Genomic DNA, 15,292 nt, shown 5'->3' with positions numbered 1-15,292 from the left:
GATAGGTAAAACATTCTTTCACATATCACAAGTTATTTTTATCATGCAAGCAGAATCTTCATGATAATTATTTTTTTTATTTGTAATGAACAAAATTATGCTCTGTGAGTAAATGTAGAAATCATGCAGAGGAGTGTGACGCAGTGAGACATTTATGAGGTGAAATGTTATACATTTACAGATTTTTTTTCTACAGGTAAATTATGAGCAACTAAATATGTGGTGCTATTTTCCATTTAAACATATACTATAAAATGAGTGGTTCAATCTGATTAAGCAATTTATAGATGCTTTGGGCCATATAATTATCCATCTACACACAATACTTCAAATTGTAACATGCAGGCAAGTCTCCCTGTCAGTCATTTCTATTGCTCTGTCACTTTAGAAATCTAAATTCAGCGGCTTTGCAAACAGAAGTATAGAACTGCATCTCAAGTTACTTCTAGCGAGCTTGACTCTCAACAGTTTCCTGAAACGCCTCTCTGCTAGCCAGAACTTGGAACCGCTTGGAATGTTTTCCACTGTTCTCTCTATTTTCTTTATGTCACTAACACTTTCAATACAATCTCTTCTTTTAGAATAGTTTCTTTTGCAGGGTTTGATGAACATTCTAATATTCTGCCCACTTCTCTGCTTAATTCTACAGCACCTCTTTCAGCTTCTTGTTTTTCACAGTGTGGGGATGTCAGGGGTTTTCTGTTTGTCCCTAAAGGGATTTCCTTCTGCACTGAATCCACTACCATATTTATATTGGCGATTTATTTCTGACCCACCTACTGCAACTACTTATCTTGGTTCTCATCACCCGTTTTGGTGGTCCTCCTGACTCCAGGTTTACTACCCTCAGCTTATATATCTCCCCAGGTAATCTATGTTGCCCATCCTACCCGTTCAATTCTTTCACTCTCTTTTCCTTCTTGCTAAATCACGTTGCTTCTATTGACTGTCTTTGAGTTTCTTCCATAGCTTTACTTTTGTCCTATGTACTTCTACCTCTACTACATCATCAGTACTCTCTAAGCCTCTCCAGTGAAAACAAATTTGATGAGTGCTATATTTGTGCCTCTCCTGTGCCTCACAAGATCATATCCTTCTTAAGACAAGCTATATAGAAAACTGCTCCCTTTTGCACATCCTTCTAAAGCTGGTGTCAAATTAAATGTCTCATGCAAATAATTAATTCATAATGTTCAGGGAAAAGGCAGTTGAGGATAGCTGCATTTTCTTCCTTTTGCCTCTCATTTAATTTTCCTTGTCTTTGACTGTAAGTGCTTTGAATTTGGAATTGCATCTGTATACAAATTTGGGAAGTGACTACCTCAGGATGCAGATAATAACTTTTGGAAAGGATTCGCTTCACTTATGAAGAACAAACCCCATCATCATCATAAAATATTTAAAATATTACTACTTACTGTCTTTAGCACATAGAGCCAAATAACTGTTAGTTTCCTTGCCCAAACAGTGTATTGTTATGGAGATTTTTATTGAAATACTTGAAAATTCACATGATTTTCAGGAGTTAGAGTCCAAATACACCAACAAACCAATGAACTCTTAAAGCGTAAATACCACCCAACAATTCTAAGTTACCAAGCAGAAGACAATATGGATTCTGGCCATTGAATTTTTTTCCTTGGGGCACCAAAGAAGGGATAAAAGAAGGAAGGTTGCCCCTTCAAAAGGATGAAATCAACGGGAGAATGAAAAGTCTCTCTTATTGCATCTTGAGCAGAGAGTGGGTAAAGAGAGACTTATAAGTTTCAAGGAGCCTACAACAAATTCAGATTAAGGATAAAACTCTTGAGGAAGGTCTCAGATAATACGAATTGTTGTAGAACTTCTTAAAAGTTACCTCCCTTGCTTACTTTACCTTCCATCACCTGTGACTGTTAAATAATTATTAACGTAAATTCAGATGGAGAGAGACAGTCCAGATGTAGCTTATTCTATATGTGCTGTGGAAAGATGTGGTCAACTTCCTTGTAGCACCTTGGAGAAACATATAGAATCATAGAATAACCAGGTTGGAAGAGACCGACCGGATCATCGGGTGCAACCATACAGAGCAGCGCAAACGTGGCTTTTGTTGGGATGCAGCGCAGGCCAGCAGCTTGCAAAGGAGAGGAGTCAGAAACTCACTGTAGGACCATCAGCAGGTCACATCCCTTCACTCCAGTGAAGAGAACCAGGCAGGCCAGGGTGGCCATCACCAGGCAGAGACACAGTGATGGGTTATACCCAAGACTTGGCCAGGAAGCCACGCTGCGAGGGTGTTTTTCCCCATGATTGCAGTTGGTTTACTCGTTTGTTAGTTGCTGTGGCCATGGTAGGAACATACATACTTTTTATCCGCTAGGTCCCTGCAGGGCTATCTCAGAATGTACAATATGGGGAACATAAAATGGATAGATGGGACATTGGGCACATTTTATCAAGGACACGTTGTTTTCGGAGGAATGAGAAAAAGGGGAATTCTAGTGTCATTTGACACCAAAGTGGGAACTTGCTTGTTTCCTTAACTGAAGCTAGAAATTCTGGGACACTGAGTGGATTGATACACTTGACCCATTTCTTTTTGGATCTGTCTTACAAAACCTCTCTTCCTTTTTTTTTTCCCCTGCTCAGCTGCTACCCTGTTTCAACACAGGGCACTTATTCTCTCTACGCCCTCTTCCTGCTGATTCTAATATGGAGTGGTTTAGTTATAAAAGAACTTTAGGATCTACTAATAATAGTAGTTGAGGCTTTGTGATTCCTTGTGAATGCTCCCCTCTTTTGTGGTGTTACAGCCTGCGGCAAGGCAAGGCTCAGAATTTAGGTGGAAGGACTCTCTAAAATACTGTGTAATTACTACTGTAGTTCACCTCTACTAAACTACTTATAAATATGTGTGTAAAAAGATTGTCATTAGACTTTTCTTCATTAAAGCTCTAGTAATTGTACCTGCATGAGCATTACAAAATACACCAACACACTGATCCTCATTAGAACAGAGACTGACACTGTATATTCTCTAGATAAGACAGGGATCTCTGTTCTTCATATCTCTGAGCTACCAACCATGCTGAGAGTGTGATAAAATACTAAATAGCAGTAACATATTTAAAATATAATTATAAGTATTTGACTACATTCATCCATGGTATAATGGGGCAGCTGTATTATTAGACTGTCCTTAGGAAACTGAATTACTTTAATAAATGGGAATGACTGTTATTTAAATGGAAGACTATCTGCATAAAATAGGTCAATGCTAAGTGACCAGCTGTTAAATAAGCTTAAAAACTGATATCAGAATTCTGGGTTGAGAATGGATGGGTTCTTGTCAAAGATTTTTGTATTAAGGCACTTGGCCTATATTTTAATGAAATTGCAGTTAGAAGAAACTTTAAGATCTGAAAACTGCAGCACAATTTGTTAATTTTCCTGTTTCATATTTTTTATTTGCAAACAAGCTAGTGATTGTCATTCAGCAAAATCAATAATGTCTCTTAAATGGAAATAAAGAATAAAAAGTCAGATGATGGCCCTTCAGTACAAGAAGCTTGTTGAGGTGCTGGAGCATGTCCAGAGACTGGCAATGCAGCTGGTGAAGACTCTGGAGCACAGATCTTATGAGGAGAGACTGAAGGAACTGGGGTTGTTTAGTCTAGAGAAGAGAAGGCTGAGGGAAGACCTTATCATCCTCTACACCTACCTGAACAGGTACTTCTCCCACGTAACAAGAAGAAATGGCCTCAAGTTCTCAAGTTGCACCAGGGGTGGTTTAGATTGTATATTAGGAAAAATTTATTTGTTGAAAGAGCGGTGAAGCACTGGAACAGGCTACTTACTTAGGGAAATGGTGGAGTAACCATCCCCAGGGTGTTAAAAAAACATGTAGACCTGTCACTTTGGGACATGGTTTAGGCATAGTAGTGGTGGGCTGAAGGTTAGACGTGATGATCTCAAGGTTGTTTCCAAACTTAGTGATTCTATGATTTTATGTAGCTTCATTTCATAAGGGAAATGAAAGGGAATGCCACTGTTAGAGTTGCAGCATTTCTGAGGTAACTCTTTATTTCACTGTTGTCTTATTTGATATCAGGGGTTTGGAGATAAAACAGCACAGGAATAAAAATTAAAAGCTATTATCCTCTTAATAACATGTGTATTCACTTTATCAACAGAAATGCAATGGGTCTGTATCTTCCCAGCACCTTTCTGTACCTTATTGCAGCTGAGGCTCAACTCAGACTCCTGCAAGTACTCCTCCTGTTTTAGAAAATAATGCCACCTACTAAGACACCAAAGTTTTTGGAAAGGAAAGCTGGAAAAGGACTTTTCTGCAAAATCCTTAGAAAAAAAGCTTGTACAAGTTACCTGAAAGACCATTTTCTGTAGTGTTCAGCCCACACTCTATGAGCAGACTGTCAAAAGTTATAAGGCTTACACATATCTATCTCCACACTACAATATGGAGAAAGTAGATGAGAAGTTTCTCCTTTCATGTGTATTTTTTTAATAAAGGAGGGAATTCAGCATTTTACAGTTTGCCCATTATCCCTTTTTTTGTCATGAGGCCACACAGTTGTGACTTGACACTGGAACTTTTCCACGTCTGCTAATAAATTTATGCAGCTGATGACCTATGTTATAATCTTCTTGGTCTGTAAGCATAGTCTAGGTTGGTTTATGAATAACAAACACTGGCAAAACTGCACAGTGATAAATATCTTGAACAGAGTGCAAGCTTGGAAAGGTTTTTTTGTTTGTTTATTTTCTGTTTCTCACAAGTAACTTTTTCTGTGGAAAGCAGATAATTTGGATTTACTTTACTAGAAGGTCCAGTTTCATAAAAATAGTATCTTATCAGCCAACAGATTTTTATATTGAATAAAACCCTTGCTCATTTTCTCACAATGACTATCTAGTCAGTCTGATGTGGAAGAAAATAAAGCAAGATGTCATGTGAACCATGTGACTGTTCTGTGGCATTTGTGTGATGTCATCTGATTGGTCCTGGTTTTGGCTTAATTTGTTTATTCCATGCTGTGGAAGGGAACTTCACTTTTTGTGAAGTTAAAGAATTTTTCTCGCTGAAGACCCTAAACTCTGTCTGTCAGAAGGGGGCACATTCCCCACACATCTGTGTTGATTTTCCTTTGAAAGTGGGATTTAATATGCTTTTAAACATGAAAGTCCTGGCGTCATGCATTCCCCTGCCGTCTGCTAAAAATGAAAACTACTGTAATAACAGATACCATAGAAATATGTCCAGCATTTTCAGGCCTAGCTGGCTTTTAAGTTTAACAACTTTTACTAGTTCTACTCGAAGTGAAACAAAACTCACACAGGGTTATAAAGGTCTGCTGGATGCTTATCTTTGAAGGAAAATATCTGCACGTCTGATTTTTCCTTTTCTGTAAAGCAAATGTTCAAGCCATCCAACATTCAGGAAACTTTGCATTTTGGGGAAAATGCCTTGAAGCTTTACTCTTTTGGCCTTGTCAAGTATTTACTTACAGATAAAAGGAATGAAGCCACTAAATACTGCAAGTTAGAAACCAAATCCAGCTTCCTGTTACTTTTAACCTACAGGCTTTTATCTATATTTTGTACAGGTGGCCAAAGTCCCACAGTACTATGAAATCTGACAAGTTCTGAGGGGAACAAAAGATCTTTGCAATTTAATAAGACTGTTGAGAAAGTCTGCTTGTCAATTCTGAAACCCCAAAGATCCACTTCTATATTTCGGTTAGTTATTTACTTTTTTTCTTCCCATCTAGAGTTTACGTGCTTTTGGTGTGTTGCAACTCATTTCAAATACTTCTAGAGTAACAGAGAAGAGCAAGGAAAAGAATCTCTTAATAACAACAGAAAAGAGGCGGGGGGAAAGGTGTAAATTTCTGTTTTCATGTATTTATACTTTCTTGAGTTAATAACATAGAGATGGCTTAAATCATCTCTGCCTCAGTTGAAATTCTAGGTGTCTAGTAGGTAATGGGCCAAGAGAGCTCTTAGAGATTTTATTTTCTACCTTAAAAAAAGAGTTTTCTGAAACACTGAATTATACCTGCCCAAGTTAATAGAGTTATTGGGTTGCATCTCTTTTAAATTTTCTTAATTTGGAAGCCCTTTCTTCTGGAATACAAGGATAAGATAGCTACAGAAATGATAGCGTGACTATAATTATATTAGTACACTGTGGTAAATTTTCATATTCAGTATGAAACCCTGTTTCTACATGTAGAAATAGGCTTGAGCTGCTACTAAACTGAACTTGGAAAAGTTTTAGGTCCTTCAAAAAAAATATGACCTCGTTCACCTAACTGAATATTTCAGTAGACTCAACGCAATTATTAGTCAGAGCAGGACTGGCACAGAATGTGTGAGTAGACCTGCTTTCTTTTCTGTTTATAAAACTGCCAAAAACTCCATTAAATAAACTTTTCCCTAAAACAATCACAACTTTCTGTAACGTTTAACATGAAGCTTTTTTAGACACTTGTGAAATTAGATTGCCCAAGCCTTTCATGATATCATCAGAGATGTTTGATGCATTAGTATTGTATTTTGTTAAATGCATAAATACAGGCAAGCAAATTAATTTGTTCAAGCCTTTAGTAACAACAATTTTTCAGGATGCTCTCCTCCATATTAAGTTTTTCTAAAGACACTGTTGTTTTTTTCCTAAATGTGAGTGGCAAAGAAATGTGTCACAGGCATGTAATTTTTGTAGCATCTTCTTCCTTTATGATTCATTACTGTTGAAATCAACAAAACTTGGGATGTGCTCAAGAACTTCAGTACCTCTTTAATGTTTTCAAATAGTAACATCTGTGCATGTTTATGATTTCATGCTCTGCCTTAGCGTTACTCTTGGCCAATGTTTCTGGCTGTTAAATTGTTGTACCTTTAGAGAGCAAGGTTCCTGCACACTGCAAGAAGCAGGAGAGTTACCATTATCGAGTATTTCATCGAGCAGAACAGCAGCAATGCTGCAGAAACAGACCTACTTTTATTAGAACCATACAGGTATGTTTAGAAGATACATCCCATGTTCAATGGTAACTCTTCCGAGGAGTGGCAACAATTCTCCCAAGAGACAGGGGACAGGACAAGAGGGAATGGCCTCAAGCTCTGCCAGGGGAGATTTAGGCTGGACATTAGGAAAAAATTTTTCACAGAAAGGGTTATTGGGCACTGGAACAGGCTGCCCCGGGGAGGTGGTTGAGTCACCTTCCCTGGAGGTGTTTAAGGGATGGGTGGACGAGGTGCTAAGGGGCATGGTTCAGTGTTTGATAGGAATGATTGGACTCGATGATCCGGTGGGTCTCTTCCACCCTGGTTATTCTATGATTCTATGATTTTACTTTCTACTTTCATTTAGAGAAAATAATGCTTCTGGATTTGAGCACCTTTGAATCTTCTTGCAGATCCACTTTCCAGCTTGCCACCTACCCTGATGGCCGGCTGAGGGGAGAAGAGATATAAAGGGGGAGAAGAGACAGAGGTCAAGAGAAGTCTGGCTTGAAGCTAGGTAGTGAGAAAAGGAGAGAGCAGATTTCAGAGAACAGCAGTGACTTAAAATGTCCCTCCTCTAGGAGATGGCTGAAAAGCAATCTAGCAGTGGAAGCCTGTAACCATTCTTGCTTCTACTTATACAAATATGTATTTGTACAGAGGCTATATAAGACATATATTTTAAAGAACAATTACGGATAGTCTTGATGCAACTTTTGTCATCACCTGACACTGGGTCTAGTGTATTATCAGAATGGCTGATCTTTGAACAAACGATACAATGTGGATATCATCAGACATGAATATGCAGTCTGGTAGTACTGCTGCTATTGCTGCTCTAGACAAGGGACATTTATACTGGGTCTATTTCCGTAACACTTTCAGGATAATTACCTGCGCCTGACTGTATTCCGTTACTATCTTGCTCTATGTCTTTATATAGTGTATTAAAAGTTTCGTGGCATCTACATATAGCAAATAAACGAGCTATCTTTCAAAGCTCAAAGTGCTAATAGAACTGTAAAGTATGAAACAAGAGTGGCAAAATGTGAGAGATGTTGTGAAGTTGCATGCAAAAAAGAAAGACAATATCAGCTGAAAAAGCCATAGAATCAATGCTAATATTGTCTTCTCATTAAAGATATGTACCTGGCATTTGGAACAGTAGTGTACTGCATGCTGGGGAAGTTACAGATGTCCTGTAAAGCCTTTCCAAGAATTTGATAATACTAAAGAAATCTTGAAAGATTTATGCCAAAGAGGGAGTTTTTCTGCTTGGTTTTTACACTTGAAATTCATATTCTCCAAGAAAAATTCTCTGTTGACTGAGGAGCCAATGGCATGTTAATAATCACAAGGACAAAGAGACTGAAAGTTGTACAGCTCAGAGGAGAATGGGTCATTCTGTTTAAAACAGAGTTTGCAAAAATGCATAAATGTACTGAAAACAAAACTGAGACAATACCCCAAATAAAGTTAGTTTTGACTTTTAACTGTTTAAAAACATATTTTGAGGTGATATTTTACATAGTATGAAACGTTAGCTTACAGTGTAACTTATAGAGCTAGAGACAAGATAAATTTTTTTTTGTTTTTATCTTTTTAAGGCAGATCCTTGGATTTGCGTTGTGCTTCTCCTAGACCATATCATACTCCTGGGTTTCAAGTCACGCACAATATACTCCATATTAGAAATCTTGAGGTTTTCAAAGGAGAGGTATATTTTAAAAATTCCTCACTTTGAGTGCATTCTTTATAATGTTCTGCAAAACTTCAACAGCTTTACAATATTGACGCTAGACAAATTTAGATTTTTTTAAAAAAATCATACTTTCTTTGTAAATCCATGTATCTCAAGGACAACACTCCATGTTTATCTCCTAATCCTCTCCTGCTGAATAGGCTTTGCTAGCTTGCTTGAAATCTTTGTGCTGTGTCCTACAGCCTCTAAGTGAAAGGGGTCTCCTTCTGTGAACTATTACATATTTCACAGAATCACAGAATCACAGAATAACCAGGTTGGAAGAGACCCACCGGATCATCGAGTCCAACCGTTCCTATCAAACACTAAACCATATCCCTTAGCACCTCGTCCACCCGTGCCTTAAACTCCTCCAGGGAAGGTGACTCAACCACCTCACTGGGCAGCCTGTTCCAGTGCCCAATGACCCTTTCTGTGAAAAATTTTTTCCTAATGTCCAGCCTAAATCTTCCCTGGCGGAGCTTGAGGCCATTCCCTCTTGTCCTGTCCCCTGTCACTTGGGAGAAGAGGCCAGCACCCTCCTCTCTACAACCTCCTTTCAGGTAGTTGTAGAGAGCAATGAGGTCTCCCCTCAGCCTCCTCTTCTCCAGGCTAAACAACCCCAGCTCTCTCAGCCGCTCCTCATAAGGCCTGTTCTCCAGACCCTTCACCAGCTTTGTTGCTCTTCTCTGGACTTGCTCCAGAGCCTCAACATCCTTCTTGTGGTGAGGGGCCCAGAACTGAACACAGGATTCGAGGAGCGGTCTCACCAGTGCCGAGTACAGAGGGAGGATAACCTCCCTGGACCTGCTGGTCACACCATTTCTGATACAAGCCAAGATGCCATTTCTTTGCATACATCAGCAAGTACCAAGAATGTGGCTGACTGACAGCATTATTGTCAAGCCTCAAGTGCCCCCTCCTGTCTTGAGCTATCAAACACCTTTCAAACCTTACTTGGATACACAGGAACCTAATCACTGTCAATCCAAACAACAACCAAATGGCCTGGGCATAGTCGGTTCTCCCAGAGATTTAGATACTGGCGTGAAAGGTTACCTGATGGTTTTCCCATCAGTCAGGTTTCTCCATCAGGCATTTGGGTGTAGCTCTGGTGTGAGATCCTAACACCAATTTCTACCTGCTCCAGCTTTGGTTCTTGATCCTGACTCTTGGATGCGTATCCCTTTGTCCTGCCTCCTATTCCAGCTTGTTCCTGCTGCCAGCCTAATTCTGCTCCCACCTTATTTGTTTGATACCTCCATTTTGCAGGATGGGTCTCGGAACCCTCAGATGAGTCTTCCCTTTTTCAGCACTGACTCCTTGAATCCTGACTTTAGCTTATGTGAGCTTCTCACTGACCTAAGATGCTGTAATATACGGGCCAGCTGTGAGCCTGAACTCCTGTTCCTCTGTGGAAACTTACTAAAAATAATGTGACTGAAAGGAGGTCTGTAGCTCCTAGTGCAAAATTTAAGACATAATGCTTTTGAGACCTAAGGAACTTACTTAGTTCCATCTCTTTCAGTGAAAGGGCACTGACAAATAGATAAAAAGGCCTGACTCTTGTGAAAATAAGATAGTCATCTGACCAAGTTTTCTTTGATAAACAAACAAAACCAAAAATGTGTTTGCCATAAATGATTCTTAAGCATTTTGCAGGCTTGACTGGGCTCAGAATCATGATATTTGCTAAACATTTTCTTAATCTGCTGCACTTAAAAAGTGCACAGGTAGGCTGTTGCTAGCAGCAAAGTGATCTGCCTGCTCTGAACTTCCCTTTTATTCTGCACTCTATAATCTTGGTATAATGAAATGTGAGACTATGAAAAGCCAATGGATTCTAAAGCAATTAGGTATCACAAATGAGTTAACAAATGTTCTGCCTTCCACTGCTTTCTGTTTAGTTCTTTTAGATATTTCAAAATCTAAATTTTCATGCAAGCAGACAAAAAAGAATGGATTTAAACTACTGTCAATAGGATGCTGTTGTCTGAATGAACGGGAATGTTTAGACTACGTCCACAATGTACTTTTGCAAATATTGTTTAAAAAGGCAAAGAAAGGCTCTGAAAACCTTTATCTGATTGTTCTTTAGGATTAAATTACAACATGACAAATTGCCTTAAACCGACTCAGCAGCAGCCTATAGTTGTCCACCCCCAGATCAGATCAGACAGGGAGCTAGCTCTCCATTAGAGTTTGCGCTCCATTCATTGCAGTGCTTTCAGCACAGGATTACTTTTTCTTCCTAGCTGCTCCAGATCTGCTGGCAAACTAGGCTGAATAACTTGCTCCTTCCACACATGCTGTGCCCATTGCTGTATGTGATGAAGAGCAGAAACCTCTGTGGAGTCACTGAGAGAGTGAGACAATCTTGCAAAAAAATGCAATTGTCCTTTTTTAAGTACAAGATTGTTTTAATTTTGTGATAGTCTTCTATTCAGGTCTATTAGTCAGAAATGTATACTCAATTCTTTGAGCTGATATATTTGAGCAAGCTCTGGATGGGTGCAAATTTTCCTTTGTGAATGCTGGCAGGTTAGATTGCAGTGCTGAGGTCATGAATGAAAAGAAAGAGAAACATAATTTGACAGTAAATTTAAAAAAAAAATAACTTTATTCTATTGGTGCCACCTGTACATTTGTACTACAGGTAGAGAAAGTTGAAACCAAGCATGACCTCATATATAAGATGATGCTTGTTATATATTGTTATGAAAACCCCTTGCGATATCTGCAAAAATGTTGATTTCAATAAAAAAGTTAAAAAAATCTGCTATGCAATGCTTTTAAAGCTTTTAAGCCCATGCATTTGTAAATATATGAGTTTTAAAAAAATGTACTGAAAGAACACAAACTGCAGCTTATCCCTCTTTTTTTGAGGTAAAAATGATTCTTTCATTAGGCTCATAGGATTTTATCGTTAAGAGCTAGGAACTGATAAATAGTGGTGAGAATGACTAGGAATATGCAAGAAAAATATGTTTTCTAATAATTTATTCCATGATTAGTGCCAATATTCCTCAAACCATATTCAAGCAACTGTCAAACTAGCTGAATACCCAAGTCTTCCATAAAATACAGTAAATTATTTGATTAAAAATGTCAAGATTAATTCTGAAATGTTTTTAGCAAATGACATTAGTCCAGTTGTCTTGTATAATAATAGGACCAGACTTTTTAAAGTATCTCCTGGGAACAAAAACTGACTAATCCTGTAAATGCACAGATTTAGTGGCATTCCTTTGAATCTAAACTGTATGTTAAATCATGAATATTGTCATTCTTTTTGTAGGAGAGGCTTGATACACTGTTAAAAAAGCTAAATAATTCATTCAACTAAAAATATGAGACGAGATTTAAGGCTGTAGGCAAACATCAATTCTGGTACATTAACATCAGTGTTTGTGTCTGTATCACTAGGCATACATAAAAATACATATGAACTCCTAAGATCTATGGATCCATTTTGTTTACAGTTACAACTAAGTGCGTACAGCACTTTGTTGATAGTGTGGAATGGATATGAACTGTTTATTTCTTAATGCCAAATAATTAGCAACTTGCCTTTCTCGAATCATTGATTACAAGAAGAGAAACTCACTGATGTTCTGCTCACTAACATAGTTCCCTACAGTATTTCCATGATCCCATTACATGCCTCTACCCTCTTGCACGATGGAGAAGCAACTCATATTTTTGTCTGTGTTTCTTGCTGGCAATCTCCCTCCAGGATCTTGGAGAAACATTCCACAAGAGCAGAACTGTGCAAGGGACTGAGAGAAGAGGAGTAGAAATGCTTCTTTTGCTGTCTTCTACCCACCTTTGTTTATTAAAGTTCATATGAATAGTAGAAATAGAGTGGAACTAGATGAGTTTAAGGTAGTGTAAACTATGGACTAGTTTACACTAGTCTTTTCTTCTGGTAGTCCACTGTAGCTTGTAAGAGCCTAAGGGGCTTGCAAGTTGACCTATAGCCTGTTTTTCATTCCTCCTTCCACAGCAAAGAAAAGTAATCTTTTGAACAGAACTTTGAAGCTGTTTTTTTCTCTGTATTCGCCACTGTAAGTTATTCCCTATATAAAGGCGATGGAATGCAGAATATTTCTCTTTCAATGAGCTAGATAGCTAAAGATGTGAGTTAAATCAAGGGTCTAGCTTATCTCTATCAGCCAAAAACAATCCAAGCCAAAGGAGCTGATGACAAATATGTGAGAAATCCAACATATTTGATGAGAAGGAAATAATGCCAGAAACCTTGCATTGAGTTAGTTCATCCTTATTCATGAACAGAGATGAGTCACAACCAGACACTGGCTTGAACTTAGTTCAGCTTTTTCATTCTGTTGCCCACCTCTATTTCTGTCATATGGAATAATGATTTTTTAGCAGAATAAAAAGAGACATGTTACAATTAAGCTTTTGACTACTAGGCTGTTTTAGGGTAGGTTTTTATTTTTGGTTTTTTTTTTTTCCCAATAGTTGAAGATCCTCAAAGTAGCTGAAAACACAGCGTCTTAATGGAAAAGCATTGGCCAGTTTTGATAAGAAGGGAGAGTAACAATGCTCATGTTGTCCATTCATTCAAAAGCATGGCTGAAGAAAGACTCACTGACCATACTAGCAGCACTCTCAATGTTTACTGAGGTGCTTCAAATAAGCTCTGTGGTTTACACTTTAAAAAAATCATACTTGCAAGACCACCCAGCTTTTATGGTTAGACTTACTCAATAAGGTAATACTGCTCTCTCCAGAATGACTCATCCTGGACAAGAAACCTGGATTCAGATTGTTCACCTTTACTTTAATGAGCTGAGTGTACTTTTTCCAAGTCACTGTTAGTATATATGTTTTCATCTGCTATGACAGATCTGGTACTGGAAAGAAAATAGAATCTCAGATGCCATATACCTATAAATGTTTGCCAAACCTGTGTTTTCTACAGATAGGTCCTATATGAAAAAACCCATTGATATTAGTACTTCTGAATGCCCTGAAGAAAATTAACTTTTATAATGTAAGTCGGTCTTCCTCCTCCAATTAACAGATGATGTTAACAAGAAAATTGTTTTTCTGAATAAGACTTGGTGTAATAGAGGCCAGAAACTGAAAGGCCATGTGTGGGATGGTACTGCTTTATCGATGACAACGGAACATTTTTAAAAATCTGATCTTCAGAGATGAACTGCAAAAAAGCAGAGACCTTAGTATGTGGCTTGCTCTCACTACTAAATAAGGATAGTTTCTGATCTTCAGCGGAAGCATAAGTTTAGCTCTAATTCCCTTTTGTGTCACCATTTTAGATGATCTGTAGTCAGTCACACCTGGGCAGAATGGAAAAAAACCAAGGCTTGGATTCAATTTGAGTCCTCGATATAAATGGGTTTTTAAGAAACAATCAAATCACTCCTGTCTGCTTCAGGCACATTTATCTATTTTTTTTCTTATTGTGTAAGAGAAATGGCCAATTTTTCTGTCAAAAAGGAAAAGTTGTGTCAGATGAAGAGATGTTATCCTTTTTAGATTCTGGCATGACTGGTTTTCAATTATCTGCTTCTAAAATTGTGAAGTTATTGGTAATTAACAGTGTTACAAGTATAATTTCAAACCATCTAGCACAATTTGTGGTGGTTATGTTTTACGATGGCTTGCTTCCGTCTTAGAACAGGAAGCTCTGGAGCTGATTATTTCTCTTGATTGATTCATCACAGTTTATGGTCATATATCTATCAGAAAAAAACATACTTGTTTAATAACATGACGATAAACAACTGGTGGGGCTTTTTCATGGGGAAGCATGTAAAGTGTTTCATTTCATAAAGGACAGCGTTAGCTTGAAATAAGGTTTGCAGGAAGGAAAGGAGAAGAAAGAGCTATAGCACTGCAAATAAACATTTCATTTTCAAATACAGCTTGAATCATAAAATAACAAACATGAGGAGTTTTCATTTTCTAAGACAGAAAAACAATTTGACCTTTATGAAAGATATTCACACTATATATTTCTCAGGTCCTTTGATGCTTTGTTGATAGAATCAAAAGCTCTTTAGAGTAAACTTGAGTTAACTAGATTTTGAAGCAACTGAAAAATGAGAACAATTTGCAGCAGTGATAAAACAGAATTTTGCTTTCCCAACCAAAAGCATAGTTGCTTAAACTACATTCTTTATTCTTTCCTCTGTTTCTTCTGACTCAGTATTATTTCTTCTTTTTCTTAAATTTTTGCCTTGCAGTTTAACAGAAAAGCTTTGCTGAATGGAATAGGGTTTGTTTGGGACTACAGCTTTGTATGTATTTCTAAAGGGATTTGTAGGCAATCTTTATGAGTACGGCTATATTTTTAGTAGTCTTCTCACTTGTCTATTAAATACAGGGCTGAACAATGGTAATTACTGCACAAATACTGAGGTCCCAAAGTAGTACCATTCACTTCAGTGAAGAGCTGCTGTGAAAGCACATTTGAAAAATAACCTATGGTGACAATAAATGGGGAAGAATGGAAAGAAAGTGCAGTTCAAAGGGCTTTTTCTGAGGGAG

General features: G+C 37.9%; 1 protein-coding gene across 1 annotated transcript in view; it reads left to right on the top strand.

The window, feature by feature from the left end:
* Window positions 1-3,529: 3,529 nt before the first annotated feature.
* IQCM (IQ motif containing M) overlaps window positions 3,530-15,292 on the top strand; it is a 72,297-nt gene continuing 60,534 nt past the window's right edge. The window contains 5 exon segments of the mRNA XM_069854970.1: window positions 3,530-3,724; window positions 4,176-4,377; window positions 4,380-4,498; window positions 6,908-7,023; window positions 8,623-8,728. Of these exon segments, the coding sequence (XP_069711071.1) occupies window positions 3,530-3,724; window positions 4,176-4,377; window positions 4,380-4,498; window positions 6,908-7,023; window positions 8,623-8,728 (738 nt within the window).

This window comes from Phaenicophaeus curvirostris, chromosome 4, assembly GCF_032191515.1.
Source record: "Phaenicophaeus curvirostris isolate KB17595 chromosome 4, BPBGC_Pcur_1.0, whole genome shotgun sequence".
Lineage (NCBI taxonomy): Eukaryota > Metazoa > Chordata > Aves > Cuculiformes > Cuculidae > Phaenicophaeus > Phaenicophaeus curvirostris.
Note: the sequence above shows the minus strand (reverse complement) of the source record. Positions and strands in the feature narration are given on the sequence as shown.